General features: G+C 49.9%; 1 protein-coding gene across 6 annotated transcripts in view; it reads right to left on the bottom strand.

The window, feature by feature from the left end:
• Positions 1–17,017, bottom strand: part of LOC118214233 (double-stranded RNA-specific editase 1-like) — a 141,660-nt gene that overhangs the window by 27,249 nt on the left and 97,394 nt on the right. For 4 of the 6 annotated variants that reach the window (XM_035394010.1, XM_035394011.1, XM_035394008.1 and 1 more), the window contains 2 exons: positions 13,231–13,257; positions 2,600–2,674 (listed from right to left, as the gene is read on the bottom strand). In XM_035394010.1, the coding sequence (XP_035249901.1) occupies positions 2,600–2,674; positions 13,231–13,240 (85 nt within the window). In that variant the 5' untranslated portion in view covers positions 13,241–13,257. The remainder of the gene's footprint in view (positions 1–2,599; positions 2,675–13,230; positions 13,258–17,017) is intronic. The other 2 variants (XM_035394012.1, XM_035394009.1) reach the window with 1 other exon arrangement.

The following is a 17,017-nucleotide window of genomic DNA, read 5'->3' as shown; positions in this document are numbered from 1 at the left end:
CTGACAGTTTTTTTCCACAGTTGATTTAAATTACAAAATCAATATGCAGTAAAACGTATCGCTCGCCGTTATCAGCCGCCATTATCGGCTCCCTAAACGCCGACATGCTGCTGCCTCGGAAATGTGCTGAGAGAGATAATTTGGGGAAATTAATTTGCTGTAAAGCATCCTATTTCACAGCGCCCCGGCTGCCTGCTCCGCACGCAGGTGACGGAGGCTCTCCGGCGAGGATTGGCGGACACTCTTCACCCCTCTGGATCCGGCGGGGCACGAGCCGAGGAGGAGGAGGAGGAGGAGGAGGAGGAGTGTCCCGGCCGGAACATCACCTTGTGCTGCTGACCGCCGGGCTCTTCTGGGTCAGGGGATCTCTGAAGGCGGATCTAATGGAGCGTGTCACGGTCGCCGCCGCACGCCACCGAATTACCTGCGGCCTTTGGCAACCGGAGCCAAAATGAGGTCCGTGCGGACACGGTGCGCCAGGACGCCTTTGTGCAGGCCGCTGCAGTTTCTTCTCTGAAAGCTGCCTTTTAAAGAGCGACCCTGAGAGAACAGTGTTTCTAGACCGCTTCTTCGTAAAGGAAATGGTTTCAGGCAGTTCCTGTTCAACAGAGAACTCGAATAAAGGTCCCAGATCGTTCCTTTTAAAAGGAGAACTCCCATGAAACAGGAATCATCCAGTGCTTACACGCGTCGTTGGGGAGTGGTGACGGGGTGGAGTCCAGCTCTCCTCCCACAGTGAGCAGCAGCAGGATGGCCTACCGCTGACCGGAGCTCTGAGTTTGACCGAAGGCAGAAAGGGTCACGTTGACTCGCCACGAAGCGTTCAGAGCTGCTTCGCTAAACGTGCGGCTTGCGCACAGCGCCAATTCCCATCATTCAGAAGTTGAAGGAAATCCTCAGTTAATCAAAACAAAGACAGCACGGACGTGGACAGGGCTCTCACGAAAGCCCTGGACCAGAGAGACCCACAGCGCCACCGCCTGGCGCAGGAGTCCAGCCGCAGCCGTGTGACGAAGGGGCAAAGATGCTCCGCTGCACCTTTAAGCGCGGGGTAAACATCACAACGCGTGTCGAATAAAGCCTTTTTCAACCGCATTTCTCCTCAACCTCCTTTCTGCTTTTCTCACGCTTTAGTTTAATCATTTTCAGCTCCCCCCCCCCTTTCACTATTTTATGGACCGCTAGGCTCCTGAAATTGCCCAAATATTGCAGATAACAGGAAGCGGTAATCCCTGGCATTAGGTTCTACATTTATGCATGTCATTATGAAATCTGACCGCGCCTTCGCGGCGCTAAATTAACCCTTTCTCGTACGGGGAGGCTCGCCGACGCTATGTTTCCGCATATTAATCGGGAACGTTTTTTCCGTCTTCGAGAAAGTTCGGCGAGAGATCTGAATAATGAAAGATCCGCTTCGTGGAGAGAGAGAGAGACGTCCTGCGGCCGGTCTCTCCGGAGAAAGCCGGCGCGTGCCGTTCGGCGAGGGCGTTTTAAATGCAGCCCCGGACGGCGGCTCAGAAGACTCGCCGGCGGCCATCTTTTAATGCATAAATTTCCCTCGAGCGCGGCGGCGCGGTCTCCGCTGTTCTCGGCCCGCGAGATCCGAGCGGCGGATTTCATTCAGACGTCCTAATGGAATGTGGTCCGTTACCCGAGCTCCGTGCGAATCCCAGGAAATTATTGATCAACTCCGATAGCGCGCATAAAGACGAGCTAAAATAAGACCTGACACTTCAGGACACTGCGGGAAGACGACGACTGAGAAAAGTGACTGACTTGATCTTGGAAGACTGAAACAGCCATCTGTACCTTTTTTTTTTTTTTTTTTTGCGATGCAGGGAAAAGCGAGTTTCTCCTTCGAGATTTCCCAGAATGCTCGGCTGTAAGCTGAGGCCTGTGGAGGATTTTCAATGGGGGCAGAAGGTCTCATAAGAGCCACTTGCAGTTTAAAAAAAAATATTTTTTACAAGCGCAGGAGAAATATCTTCATCTGCGATGACTGAGGGATTAAACCCTGATACTGAGGCCTGATCCTCAGAAGCGCAGGGTAGCAGTTTCTGAAGGACAACCCCGGAACCAGACACAATCCAACCGCTCGGCTTTCCACATCGGAGACATAATCCAGGATTAATATTTCCTTTTGACTGTGTTTATTTCCTGTCATTTTGTCATTCGCCCTGTGAAGTATTAAACTGAGCTGAGAGCTGAGTCAGAATAGTTGTCCTCTGAACAGGAATAAATAGGAAATTAAATGAGGTGATGCTTGAGCTTAAATCTGTAAGCTAAGATCCTCTTGTCAATCTTTTTTTTTGTATTTCCAATATAAATAAAATGCTTATAAACAAGTGTGCTGTGCATAACCCCCCGCCCCCCCCCCCCCCCCCCCCCCCCCCCCCCCCCCCCCATTTTTTTGTTGTTTTTATTTCCCAAAGTGAATGAAGGTCCCACAGAAAGAGTGAAACCATGAGCTTCAGCTTAAATACGGTTTGAAGCCCGAGCCTGGGCTGGAGTTGGGATCGGATTCAGATGGGACCGGTTCAGACCGGGCCACAGCGGTTCAGACTGGACCGGACCGGCTGGGCCAGGGACAGGGACTCACTCATGTTCTCCTCTTCATCCACATCCATGGTGAAGAGTTTCTGCTGGGTCCGGGCCTGTCGGGCAGCAGTGCGACCTGGGGGAGGGACAACAGATCAACACGCAGACTGGAGCAGACACACACACACGCACACACACACACACACACGCACACACACACACACAAGCGCACACACACGCACATGCACACACACGCACACAGACACGCGCACGCACACACACACACACACACACAAGCGCACACACACGCACATGCACACACACACACACACGCACTAACACACAAGCGCACACACACGCACATGCTCACACACACACACACGCACTAACACACATCCACACGTATGCACACACACACACACACACACACACACGCACTAACACACATCCACACGTATGCACACACACACACACACACAGATTACGGCGCAGAGCTGGGAGACAGTCGAGCAGGCGGAGCTGAAAGGAGCCTCTGGCTTTAAGGTTAAGCCCACAGTAAGTGCATAAATATTCAGCAGTGAAAGCTAATCTGGGCGAGGAGAGGCTGCGCTGACAGGCCTTTATGGCGGGAGCAGTCTATTGCGACTTTAATATCCATTCTATTATAGCTCATATTCCGCTGCTCGCAGGGAGAAAAACAGCCATTCACATCAGCAGGGCTTTATTCTCCTTCAATCCCTTCATCTTCTGTACAAATACACTACATACCAACAGGCCTTTCCACAAATGGACAAAATATATATGAATAAGTAAGTAAAAAATAAATAAATAAAACTAAACCAAAATTTATTTAACCGCTAATGTTACATTCTTATTTCAGCATTCCAATGTCAAATGTTGTTTTTTTCTCTTGTAGGAAATGGAGTTTATGGACACCAGCTCAATGCTACCGTGTCAAATAATGAACTCGGAAACTTCAACAGCACTCCCGTTTGCTGCACCGTTTCTGCCGTATTGAAAACAGACAAACTAACTCACGAACAGAAGCTGCTAAAACATATTAACTTCTGCGCTAAAAAAACACTCCATCCTCCTGTCTAAAAATAAGCTCTCGTGAGCAGATGTAGCCCTGCTCGGTTTTATAGCCGACTCATCAAAGACATGAGCCCATTACCGCTGCTTCTCCCATAACTTCCACGCGACAGTATTGCCGCCTTAATATCCTGCGTATTTCCTTCAGGAAAAGGAACTTTTAGAGGCAACATCGCTTGTATATTAGCAACTGTGCGCGAGACTAATAGCTGGAACAGTGGCGGGGGGAACAGTGCCTTAAAAATGACCATTCCAACTCCTGCGCCGCTAAGGCTGAAGTATTAGAACATATATCAGTGAGTGTCAACGTAAAGGACCGAACTCCAGAGATACACCGTGATTTACAACAATAACGGGACATGAATGGCAGTTAATTTATTTGGATACAAGTCCACATGGTCGGGGAAGATCAAGCAGCGCGTCCATTAGCCGGTCCCGGCGGGCGGCTGGCTGAGTCGGAGCTCGCAGCGATAAGGCAGGGCAGCCGCGGGGACAGCTCCCACAGGCAAAGAGTCTCCCGGCTTTGCAGTCCCGTTTCAGAACCAAACGGAAGCGCCAGCAACAACACGCGCCAGGAAACAAAAACACAGACGCTACGCTACGGACGAGCTCTTGAGAAATGATGTACTGCTACCGAACACGCAAACAGAAAAAGCAGACTGTTGCGTTTTTATTTGTACATAACACAAAAATGAGAGAACAGGGCTATTTGCTGATGCGTTACGGTGGGATTCGGTACAGCGGCGAAATGCGCCTGGTAACGAAATACGAAAAACAGCCCCACTGACAGCAGGCTATAAATAAACACGCAAGTTGCAATAACTGGGAGCTGTACTATATCACCACTTGAGCAGACAGGCAGCCTCACCACGGAGAGGAGACCACACGATCAATACTATTAATGTAAAGGATTAAAGGATTGTTCCGCCGACAGTTATACACGAGGCATTCAGAAGCACACAAGGAGCATAAATCAAGCCTTTCAATCTTTAACCCGCCATGTTCTCTTCTGTACCTGAATTATTTTTTAAAGACAACAAAGCTATTTCCTGAGTGTACAACTGGCTACTTTACCGCGGAACCCATCGGCTAAATCAGAATTAAAATTATAATTTAGCCTCAGGGGCGACGCATAAGACCCGTGAATTGGCAGTACCCCCGCTACGACAGCGGATGTAGGCACACAATATTCGCCTGAGGAGCATCTTTTACATAAATCCTGTCGTGTTCAGTATACTCTTAAAACAAGAACGTAAAGGAGATTACAGACCAATTTTTAAAAAGATTATTTCACAAATTATCTGTTTACATTGTATTCAAAGTTTCAAACCACTGCAACGCCGTATACTGGAAAAGTGGGACGTATTCGCCTGTCTGCCGACAGGTTATGACAATAGTTTAATATATCAAACATGGCCCACGGCTTGCTCGCTACTAGCTATGGAGTTTCCCAAGCGCCACCGGTCAGACACTGCCATCCTGCTGGTTATCAGCGCGCTTTAGTCCATTACAGAGGAGCAGGTGAATAGAACCTGGAATGGTCTCTGGTGAATGGAATTTGGAATGGTCTCTGGTGAACGGAATTTGGAATGGTCTCTGGTGAACGGAATTTGGAAAGGTATCTGGTGAATGCAATCTGGAATGGTCTCTAGTGAATAGATTTGTCTTTTTGTGAAAAAGATTAGTCGGGAAGGATACGAAAGGACAGCAGTTTGTCAGCGTAACCGTGACCTCTGACAGTGGTATAGGAAAAGGGGACGAGTAACAGAGTGACTATCACAAAGGTCAGAGAAAATCGCGTTCAGAAGATCTTACAAACACCACCTGCAGTGCAGAACATCAAATGTGCCACTTAAGTAACAGAAAAAAGGTTCCTCGGCATATAATTTCTCAGCTTCTGAGAGCTTTCTTATGATCTGGGAGTAAGAAAAAAATCTTTTAAGTGCATGTCAATTTAAGATTTTTTTTAAAGCACACAGTATGAATATCTTGAATAATTCATCATTTTTTTCTTTTTATCCCCCTTTTCCTTCCAGGCTACTGCCTTTACTAAAATGTTTAATTTTTTTAAAAGGTAGTAGTTACAATGTGTGTAGAAGTCCTGCGTTGGCCCTGGGCACTGCTGCACTGAACTGCAGTTGGATGGAGAGCCGGGTACCTCCCACAGCAGCAGCTCCTAACCCTCCCAGCTACAGGAGTGTGACGCTAACCACAACCACAGCCGCGTAAAACCAACACGGTCTCGTGTTGCGCGGCAGTGTAGTATAATGGGTAAGGAGTTGGCCTTACAACCTGAAGGTCATAGGTTCGATTCCCAGGTAGGACACTATACCGTTGTACCCTTGAGAAAGGTACTTAACCTGCATTGCATCAATACATATCCAGCTGTATAAATGAATGCAATGTAAACGTTGTGTATAAGGTTGTGTAAGTCACTCTGGAAAAGAGCGTCTGCTAAATGCCTGTAATGCAGTGTGAAAGGGCCGAGGGACCAGGGAGAGCCGCTAGCCGTGTGAGCCGCTAACGCTCCTCTGCCCATTCCAGGCCTGGGCCATTCCTCACTGCCCGGACCTTATGAGCTAAACTAAATGGCCTAATTAATCTGAGCTAATGGCGGGTGACAGCAAATATGTTAGCGCAATTACGGCCCCATTAAAGATTAATATTCCGCCGTGAGAAATAAAGGGGGCAGCGGTGGTTTCCGTGGCAGCCGAGCGAACCCTCTGGCAGGTGTCAAGCAAGCGTTCCGCGCCGTGTTTCGGGCTGTGGCTAAGGGCCTGGCAGGCTGGGACGTACGCTGTAGGGGAGCAGCTGTGGCAGTTTAAGGTCAAGTGCGATGCTTTTGCTGCGAGCGGCAATGGGAAATGCTTCAGGCTACGGGACCGGAGGACAGAAGTTTTCAACGTTGGGTTATGAACGCGGAGGAGAGCTAAAAATGAGCTTAGTTTGTCTTTTTCGCAAGACGGTCGCATCAATGATCGTGGCCATCAAGTTTTCACTCCGTCCAACCGTGACAAAAATCAGACCGAAGCACGTACGGCGCCTCCTAGTGGCTGTGAGCGCGCCTGCGAGAACACAAATCGACAGGCAAGGCTCCCGAGCGGACACGATCGAGCTAACGGATCAGCCGATGGTGTGGGGCCAGCTGGAGCCCCGGGAAAATCAGCCCCGGCTGTGTCTATACCGGTGGCGGCCTGCGGATGGCACTGTGGCGGGGTTTCACAAGCTCTGTTTGCGCAGAGGCCGAATCCGCAGAGCAAGAAACACGGCCGTTTCGCCGACACGGCGGCGAAGTCACAGAGGCCTTGCGGTGACAGGGAGCTCTCTGCTCCTCCGGCAGATTATAAGTGTTATTAAGGTATCTTATCAGGGAAAATTCAACAGCTGAATGCCTGGTGTGCATTTTTGATATGCTGAACATAAAATGAGTTTCTCTCCCCCACCCCACCCCCCTCTCCCTCGCCCCTGCCCCCGGCTTCCTCCAGTGCTCCAGTGCTGAAAAGACTATTTTTTTATTTATTTAAAAAAAATGTGATTTAAGGAAAAATAAGTAGTAAGAGAAATAAGACTTTGCCAATCTCGGCGCTCCGCGGCGCGAGAGGGAGCGGGAGGAGTGAGGCGCCGATTGGTCTTTCATCCGCGCGCGTCTGCGGCGCAGAGATAGCCTCGCCGCCGCGGCCGCCCGGGCCAGCAGCACGCGGCTCTAACGCCGTTTCAGCGGGAGTAAGGTGGGGGAGCGGGACCAAAAAAAAAAAGCAAAGCAAAAAAAAAAAAAAAAAAAAAAAAAAGAAGCAATCGCACTGCAGGTGAGAGCGAATCAGCCGGTGCCGGTAAAACCGCTAGAAGCGCCCGGGCGGCGGCGGCGGCGGCGGCGGCCTGAAAGACGGCGCAGACCGCGCGGCCTATGAGCACAGCCGTAGCGCCTGTTAGGGAGATAACGGGAGCCTCCTGGGTTCACACCAGCCACTGCTGCACAAGCACTACGGTTTTCACCATAACACTGGCGCGACCACAGCACACGCTCTCCCCCAACATATACTGCAGGAGGAGACTCTCTGCCTGCAGCTGGAGGCTGATTACTTAAAGACAAAGTGCGGACCAGATATTTAAACTCAAACGCGCACCAGAAACCCGGAGGTCCCCTTTGAATATTCAGAGGCGAAACGCAGGATAAAACATCAGGAGATACGACTGGAAGCAGACGCTCGTGAAAGAGCTCTTCGGGCAGAACAGGACAGCGTTTCAAAAAGGAACGTTATTGGGGAAAAAAATAAAACATTTCAGTTTAATCACACCTTTTAAGAGCGAGAGGCAGGAATGACAAGATCTACAACACAGCGTGAAAACTGTGCCACGTCTTTGAACGTTTCTACATTTTCGGACCGATTTTTTTTTTCTGAACAAACGCCCCCGACAAGGAGAGCCAATCACACATAAAACGCCGTTCTGCTACCTCTCCGAAAAAAAACTAATGATTTTCGGGAGAGGAGATTGACGATGATGAACGCTCTTGGATGTGTCATGTTGAAGAATAGCAGGTAACCATTCAAAAAAAAAAAAAAAAAGCAAAAAAAAAAAAAACTCGATTTCCATTTCTTCATTTTAAAGCAGGTTCCCCGTTTTTGTTCGATACGGATCTGCAATTGACGTCCCTTTCACTGAAAACGCGGTAAAATAAGGGGTGTCTGGCGCGGGCAGCCGCGGTCTGTCTGAAAGGCGGCGATATAAAAGGTGGCATTTCTCCCAATGGCAGGGCTCCGATACTGACGGGCTCGGGCGATAAAATTACATCACAAGGAATTTCTCAAAGTGGCCGTCTCGCGCCCCCCCCCCACCCCCCCACCCCCCCCACCCCCCCCCCCCCCTCTGTCAATCAGCCGCAATCTTCGCTCGCGTGGTCTCCTTTCGCTCTCGGCGAGCCGCTCCGTTCGGAGCGACCGCCTGCCCACTCGTCCGCTGGCTGATCTCGGCGATAGGCGACCGCGCGCTGTAATTCGTGTTTGGCTAATCAGGAAGCTGCCACTCAGCCGCGTGTCAGCCGCGGTAATAAATGAATACATAAATACTCCCGGAGAAATTACAGGATAATCGTCAGTGCGTTCCCCCCCCCCCCCCCCCCCCCCATAGACAGGCAGGTTGCGTTCGGGCTGTGGATCTTTCGGGAAGGGGTGCTCTGAAAGCCTCATCTGCCGGAACCCAACGGCCCCATCTTCCATCCTAAAGTTTGCTGGCTGAGGAGCCAAATCAGCACCACGAGCAAAATTCAGATATAGACAGCATTTAAAAAGCCAACCTGTCATTGCCTACCGCAAATCAGGAGACCATTATATTGTTTTTGGCTGGACCGCAACAGCGGGGCCAGCCCTACAAACGCGAATGTCTGTGACTGACTGACTGACTGAGTGAGTGAGTGATGAAGTTACACCATTGGTCGGCCAAGTTATGAAGTTACACCACTGGTCGGCCGCAGAGGTCCAGCCATATACTAGGTTTTGACCTGGTCTTGTTTTATATAGGAACCTCCTTTGTTGAAGTATCCTATGCGTCGGATGCATCGATGCATTTCTGAAGCGTACCCATTGAGTTGAGCCCGCCGTGTCTAGCTTTTAAAGGCTTTTACGCGCTAACGACCGCTTGACATTTGTCGACACCGTCGTCAAGGATTCCGTGTTAATAAATAAAAGCTGCACAGAATTCATCAGCTCCAGAGACCACCTGACCCGGGAGCCGCTTTTCCGTCACGCGCTGAGGCACGGCAGGCGCCTGCGAGAGCGCGCTGTCAGACCGGGTCCTGCCGCCAGGAGCACTTAATGCCGCGATCTCAACCTTGGCGCTAAAGATCCGCTGCCCCAGACCGGCCTCCTGACCCCTGACCCCGCGGGCCGCGGGCCGCTGGGCTCCTCTAAGCCCAGGCGGCGTGGCTGTTACCGCGACGCGCGTCAGAGCGTGACAGAACGGCGCGGCGAACCGCCTGCGTGTTACCCAGAGGGCCGTGCTCTCCCGAGCCGTCGTGCTCGCCGTGGGCAGCTCAGCTTCACGAACGTGGACGAGGGAACCCGCGCACCCCACGCCTTGGCAACGGTTGAAACTACCGTTAAGCAATCGTTGCACATTTTTTTAAAAAGGGAGGGAGGGAGGGAGGGAGGGGGCAAAACGGAGGCGAGAGAGAGAGATGGTGTGAGAGAGAGAGAGAGAGAGAGAGAGGGATGGTGTGAGAGAGAGAGAGAGAGAGAGAGATGGTGTGAGAGAGATCGTGTGAGAGAGAGAGAGAGAGAGAGAAAGTGAGCCGAGATAACTCTCCTCACTCCCGTTATTGAGAACTTATTGTTTTCTGGAGCTCAATATCTGAGGGCTAGCAGCTCATCACGCGGCCCGCGGGCAGCCGGGGAAACAGTATCAATATGAATTTTTTATAGACGCTTTTATGTGAAATTGCCTTTCTGAGAGGAAACTGGAGGTGAGGCCGTGGGGCATGGGGGTGGGAAAGGGGGGGGGGGTTCAGCTGAAAGTGAATTAGCACACTCTTAAATGGGGATATTGCTGCATCAAGATTGAAATTTCTATGCCCCCCCCCGCCCAAACAATATGGTGATAAATCACCCGGATGCTGATCCGCTCTGTGAGAATCTGAGCATGTCGGCAAAGCGATGACCAGAGAGACGCAGTACATCAAAGCAAGGACAAGAGGAGAGTCCCGCGCTGGATTGCTGACGACGTGCATGCCCCCCCTCACACGCACCCCCCCCCCCGGCCCCCCCTCGAACATCAATTTTCCAGGCGGGAACTTACAGATCCCCGGTATCTTTTCACTGATCTGTCATCCGAGCGGCCCGTTTAGGCTGAGCGACACGGTGACCCGCGCTGAGCTGAGGATTTATGCTCCATCTCCTGCGGCCGCCTCTCAGACAGCCCGACTCCACGGGGGCTTCTCATTCGGGGACGTGCGGCGCCTTCCGCTCTCCGCGCACGTCCCTCACACCTTCACACCGGCCGTCCGAACAAGCCCAAAATCACCGATTTCTATTTACGTTGGGCTGCGAAGAGCAAGCGGAGCCGTCCCGTCCCGGCTGTATTTACGGCCCGGACTTTCTCTCGCTCGATGTTATTTATTACTGCCTAAATAGCGCGTGGATGATGTAACAGCGCGCAACGCTCCACAGAAGGAGGCGTCACACAGGGGGACGGCGGCGAAGGGCTCGGGACGACGGACCGTTTCGGTTCGCTCGTCTTCGTCCCGCGATTTTCAGAGGGCGCGTGCGGGGACTGGCTTCGGCGCCAGCCTTCGTAATCCCCAAATAAAAATAAAAGGCCTCGTTCCCCCCCCCCCCCCCCCCACCCCCCGGTCTGTCCTCCCCCAGCATAAAGGCTGACAATGTTATCTGCGCGGGCGCCCCGGTGACTTCTCCGCCGAACGGGCGAAAGGCGGCAGAGGCTCCGGTTCTCGCGCGCGAGATAATAGCAGCCGCAATTAGCGGGCAGAACGAAAATATGTCACCAAAAAAAACCCGTTATCTTTCTGACGCTCGGCTCCCGCCGGTGGAAATTTGCATCGCACGCACGCTTGGCGTAACTGCGGTTCGCGTCTGACGTATACGTCACAGCAAAATATCGACCTTTTTAGCCGCGAGGTTTAATATCAGCAAAGTAGAGTTTCTACGGTAAGGTACAATCCATATACTATTCAAGATTAAAATGTACACAGGTGTCTACGTTAACTTACTGACGTGATCCTCATACGTCCTTATTCATGTCCGCGTAGCTGGGTCGATCATTTTTTCCCCTCTTTACGAAAACAGACAAGCTGGTCCATCCACAAGAGCATTGTTTCTTCTAAATGTTTACAGTAGATCAGATTTAATGTATAAACTTATCACGTTAGCAAATATATGTTGATGCAGTGAAGGCTAACCCACTGGCAATATTATGGCTCCATTTGGATTGTATGGCTGTACACATGTCACAATGTATCCTCTTCAACCTTTCCATTTTTAAAAAGCAGTAGAAACACAGGATTTATACAGTACAATACTCCTTAATATCAATTAATTAACTTCTCGCTTTCTCTGAAACAATTAAACGCTGTGGAAACAGACTTGCTCAATGGTCATACTGAATTTCACAATTTCTCCAACAGCTGTAAAACACTTGAAAATTCACCAATGAACCTGGTATTAAATGTATGCCATCACACATTATCTACACAGTACATTATCAATGTTGTCAGTGTCGCTGAATGAAGGAAATAAGTAATTTATTTAACAATTTTACAATATATTTAAGACTGCATACTGTCATAACATACGCTATAGTTCTGCAGGAAACACATTAACTACGGCTGTAATTTTATTATAATTGGGCCCAAAAGGGCATACACTTGATAAACCCTAAGCAAGTATTGTAATAAATAGCACTAACGGCTGTAATCATTTATGGAGGAAGCAGGTATCTTCAAAACAAAGAAAAGAGGACAAAAACAAACCACATCCAGTTTGTACTGCAGCAATGCTGTTTGATAGGCAAACTAATATGTCGTCTAATTTGGAATTCTTTTAGGATCACAATATTTGGAAAAAACACAAAGTGCATCGACCATCTTGTTACTCGACGGTTTTGTTTAGAAAAACAAAAGTGACAGCAGAATACTAAGAGGTTGCGTTTCCATGCCTTCAATACCTATTAAGGTAGAGGAGCAACTTCACATTACATCACATTACATTACAGGCATTTAGCAGACGCTCTTATCCAGAGCGACGTACAACAAGTGCATCAGTTCAAGGTGCAGAGGTGCAGAAAAAACACACTAGAGTGAAGTAAAGATCGTAGTGCCAGAAGTGACCACATAGATCAGGACTCCAGCCCTGTAGGGTAACCTGCTCAGAAAACAAACAAACTTCGCAGACGAAAGCGAGCGGAGACAAACCGAAACGCCGCATCTTCGGCTCAATTAGCATGACTCGGCAAAAACATTTGCGGCGTGGCGGCCGGTAAATCGCGGTAACGGTTTTGTGTGGCGGGAACGCCCCGCCCCGACCTGCGGAACGCGGACGCCGAGAAGTCGTGAAGCGGCGCTCGATCCTGGCCGTCTGACCTCGAGCTGACTTCGACGCGCGTCACGGGCGGCGACGCGGAAGCGTTTACAATTAAGCTCCCCCCATCAAACTCCAATTATAGGCCGTCTTCGCTGTGCAAAGACCGCCTGCTTCTCATTCCCCGCAGCGGCCTGACAACGGGGGCCTGAAGGGGGGGGGGGGGGCAAATAAACACTGAGGGAAGGGAGTCATTAGGCAAGACGATTACGGACTGTAAAAGACTCCCACAGACAGGCCGCGGCATGCGAAGCGCGTGAGAAGCAGGGGAGCGCGTCCACGCCTTTCCCGGCACAGATCCGCAAGATTACGCGCGTGTTGCCTAGAGACCCCGGTGCCAGGGAGCCCGGGAAACAAGGGGGGGGGCATTACAACCGATTTATATTAAAAGGCATTCATAAACAAACACGCGGTTAAAGGAGCCCCGGGGCTGTTTTATACGTGCATGCGCTCATCCCGGAAACGGGTTCGACGCCACAGCACTGCACAACGCTGCGTCTGCCACCCTACATACCTTCAGTCATTGCTTTGCCGTGGAAACCTACGAGAAGAAAAAAAAAACAAAAAAACATTAATGGAATAAAATAAACCAATGAGCGTTAACTGCATGTTATCACATTTCTCTAGTGTGCGGTTTACACTGCGTGCTGCCAATCGGTGAGAAAAAGCTTACAATGTTTAGAAAAATCTCCCTGAAACTCCTCTCAAAACAAAATATTTCATCTGCATTTATGCCTGTAGTGTATGTACTAAGACCATTCTCAATGTGTAGAGCACTAAGACCATTCTCAATGTGTAGAGTACTAAGACCATTCTCAATGTGTAGAGTATTAAGACCATTCTCAATGTGTAGAGCACTAAGACCATTCTCAACGTGTAGAGTACTAAGACCATTCTCAATGTGCAGAGTATTAAGACCATTCTCAATGTGTAGAGTATTAAGACCATTCTCAACGTGTAGAGTATGAAGACCATTCTCAATGTGTAGAGTATGAAGACCATTCTCATTGTGTAGAGTATTAAGACCATTCTCATTGTGTAGAGTATGAAGACCATTCTCAATGTGTAGAGTATTAAGACCATTCTCAACGTGTAGAGTATTAAGACCATTCTCAATGTGTAGAGTATTAAGACCATTCTCAATGTGTAGAGTATTAAGACCATTCTCAATGTGTAGAGTATTAAGACCATTCTCAATGTGTAGAGTATTAAGACCATTCTCAGTGTGTAGAGTATTAAGACCATTCTCAATGTGTAGAGTATTAAGACCATTCTCAATGTGTAGAGTATTAAGACCATTCTCAATGTGTAGAGTATTAAGACCATTCTCAGTGTGTAGAGTATTAAGACCATTCTCAATGTGTAGAGTATTAAGACCATTCTCAATGTGTAGAGTATTAAGACCATTCTCAATGTGTAGAGTATTAAGACCATTCTCAACGTGTAGAGTATGAAGACCATTCTCAATGTGTAGAGTATGAAGACCATTCTCATTGTGTAGAGTATTAAGACCATTCTCATTGTGTAGAGTATGAAGACCATTCTCATTGTGTAGAGTATTAAGACCATTCTCATTGTGTAGAGTATGAAGACCATTCTCAATGTGTAGAGTATTAAGACCATTCTCAATGTGTAGAGTATTAAGACCATTCTCAATGTGTAGAGTATTAAGACCATTCTCAATGTGCAGAGTATTAAGACCATTCTCAATGTGTAGAGTATTAAGACCATTCTCATTGTGTAGAGTATGAAGACCATTCTCATTGTGTAGAGTATTAAGACCATTCTCATTGTGTAGAGTATGAAGACCATTCTCAATGTGTAGAGTATTAAGACCATTCTCAATGTGTAGAGTATTAAGACCATTCTCAATGTGTAGAGTATTAAGACCATTCTCAATGTGCAGAGTATTAAGACCATTCTCAATGTGTAGAGTATTAAGACCATTCTCAATGTGTAGAGTATTAAGACCATTCTCAATGTGTAGAGTATTAAGACCATTCTCAATGTGTAGAGTATTAAGACCATTCTCAATGTGTAGAGCACTAAGACCATTCTCAACGTGAAAAGTATTAAGACCATTCTCAACATGCAGAGTATTAAGAATATGCATTAAGGATATTCTGTAACAGCCTTCTTCCACACAGTCTCAAGCGTTCTCCTTTGTCACTATAAATTAAACTCCATTAAAATCACAGGTGGAGCGCCTGCAGAATGAAAAGTAATCATGCCTCAAATAATGGAACATATTGGCAGACGTCTGCCACCGTGTGTATTTGCAGAGAGGAGGGGGGGGGGGCAGAGAGAGAGAGAGAGAAAGAGGGGGAGAGGGAGAAAAGAAGGAAAAGGGAAAGAGAGGGGGGAGGGGTTGAGACACTGATGGATGGGTTTTTGGAAACAGAGGGGATATGACTGGAACCGGAGCGGCGTTCCGAGCGGCCCTGTCATCGCGCTCCTCGGGACGCTAACGCAGACGGATAGATCCGGGAGTCGAGGCCGGCGTCGGAGAAATGAGCCGGCCGCGGGCGCGTGGAGCCCTCCAAAACGGGGCCGAGCGCGGCGCGCGTTACCCCGGCTACGAGCCCTTCCCCCTTCGCCCCCCCCCCCCTCGCCGAAATGACATTTTCAGACGCGCGGAATTCTCCGGAAAAACAAAAAAACGCCCCGCGCAGCATGAACACAACTCGCCCCGCTCCTAAAAGAGAGGAGCGGAGGAACCAAACAGGGGCAGAGACGGGACAGGACAGGACGAGGAAAAGACACTGCCCCACCTCCGCCCCCCCATATGCAGAATTCTGGCAACCCGTAACCAGAGAGCTGAGCGGCCGCGGGCCGGGGCGAGCCAGACCGTGGGGTTTTCAGGGGGCGCAGCAGGGGTCCCGTGAGCGGAAGCAGAACGCAGGCCGGACGCACCCTCCACAGAGGGGCCCGGGCAGCTCCCAAACTCGGGACCGAGAGATAGCAGGAAGAAGGGAGCACCTCCTGCTCACTCTCTCAGTCTCACTCTCTCATTCCCTCTCTCTCTCTTCACCTCTCTCCCACTCTGACTCTTTCTCTCTCCCTCTCTCTCTTTCCCTCACTATCCCTCTCTTGCTATCTCTGTCTCCCCCTCCCTCTCTCTTTCACTCCTTCCCTCTCCCCTTTCCCTCACACCCTCTCACTCCCTCTCTATCTCTCTCCCCCGATCTCTTCCTCTCCCTCTCTCCCTCTCTCAGACTCCCTCTGACTCTCTCTCTCTCGCTTTCACTCCCTCTCTCTCTCCCCCCTCTATCTTTCTCACTCCGCCCCCTCTCTCTCTCTCTCTCCCTCTCTCCCCCCGTCAGCCTGCTCGTTACCTGGCCCGGGTAACGATGCCTAATGCGTTACACGTGCGGGGATCCTGAGCGGGACAGGTCCCTAATGGAGAGGACCCCCAGCGAGAGAGGCCGTCCGTCGCTCTGCCTGATTAAAACTGATGGGCCGCGGGGAGTCGGAGACCAGCGCCGCCGCCGCCCGACCGCGACCCCCCCCCCCCCCCACTCCATGGCTGTCCCGCGCAGGGCAGCGCAGCCGAAAAACCTCATTCCGCCTCGATCCCGAGACCCGTTATTTAATTTCGGCACTTTAATGGCCAATAACCGATCGGAATTAGCCTGCCAGGTCCCATCTCCCCTCCGGCGCGGCGCGCGGCTCTGTGAGGCTTCCCGGGCGTTCGCTGCGGCTTATTGCTTCGTTAAAAATAAAAGGGGAAGGGACGCGGCGCCTTGCGCGAGAGCGGTTCTGACACTCAGCCAATGAACAGCGGCTCCCTGCGATGTGGGGTAGAATACATCTACACATACATACGCGACTAATGCACTGAGATCTAGCGCATTCACTTCCCAAACTGTTTAATGGGGAACAGAAGGGAAACAAATTGCCCACAATTCATTTCCTGTACGTGTCCTATGGTTTTCCCATTTATTGCTTTTTTTTTTACTGGTTTTTCCCTTTTCTAAGGAAATATCGCACGCTATGATGTAGCACATGCTCTATAGAGACACAGCTCAGGAGGTAAGAGCGGTTGTCTGGCAGTCGGAGGGTTGCCGGTTCGATCCCCACCCTGGGCGTGTCGAAGTGTCCCTGAGCAAGACACCTAACCCCTAACTGCTCTGGTGAATGCGAGGCATCAATTGTAAAGCGCTTTGGATAAAAGCGCTATATTAATGCAGTCCATTTACCATTTACCATCTATAGACCCCTAACAAGCAGCAGATATCACAGCAGACAGCGGGTCTTCCGACGCATGTTAACACTGAACTAAAGGGGACGCATTTGGAGCC

The sequence above is a fragment of the Anguilla anguilla genome, chromosome 15, assembly GCF_013347855.1.
Source record: "Anguilla anguilla isolate fAngAng1 chromosome 15, fAngAng1.pri, whole genome shotgun sequence".
In the NCBI taxonomy this organism is placed as follows: domain Eukaryota; kingdom Metazoa; phylum Chordata; class Actinopteri; order Anguilliformes; family Anguillidae; genus Anguilla; species Anguilla anguilla.
The sequence above is the reverse complement of the archived record's forward strand: the minus strand, read 5'-3'. Positions and strand labels throughout refer to the sequence as shown.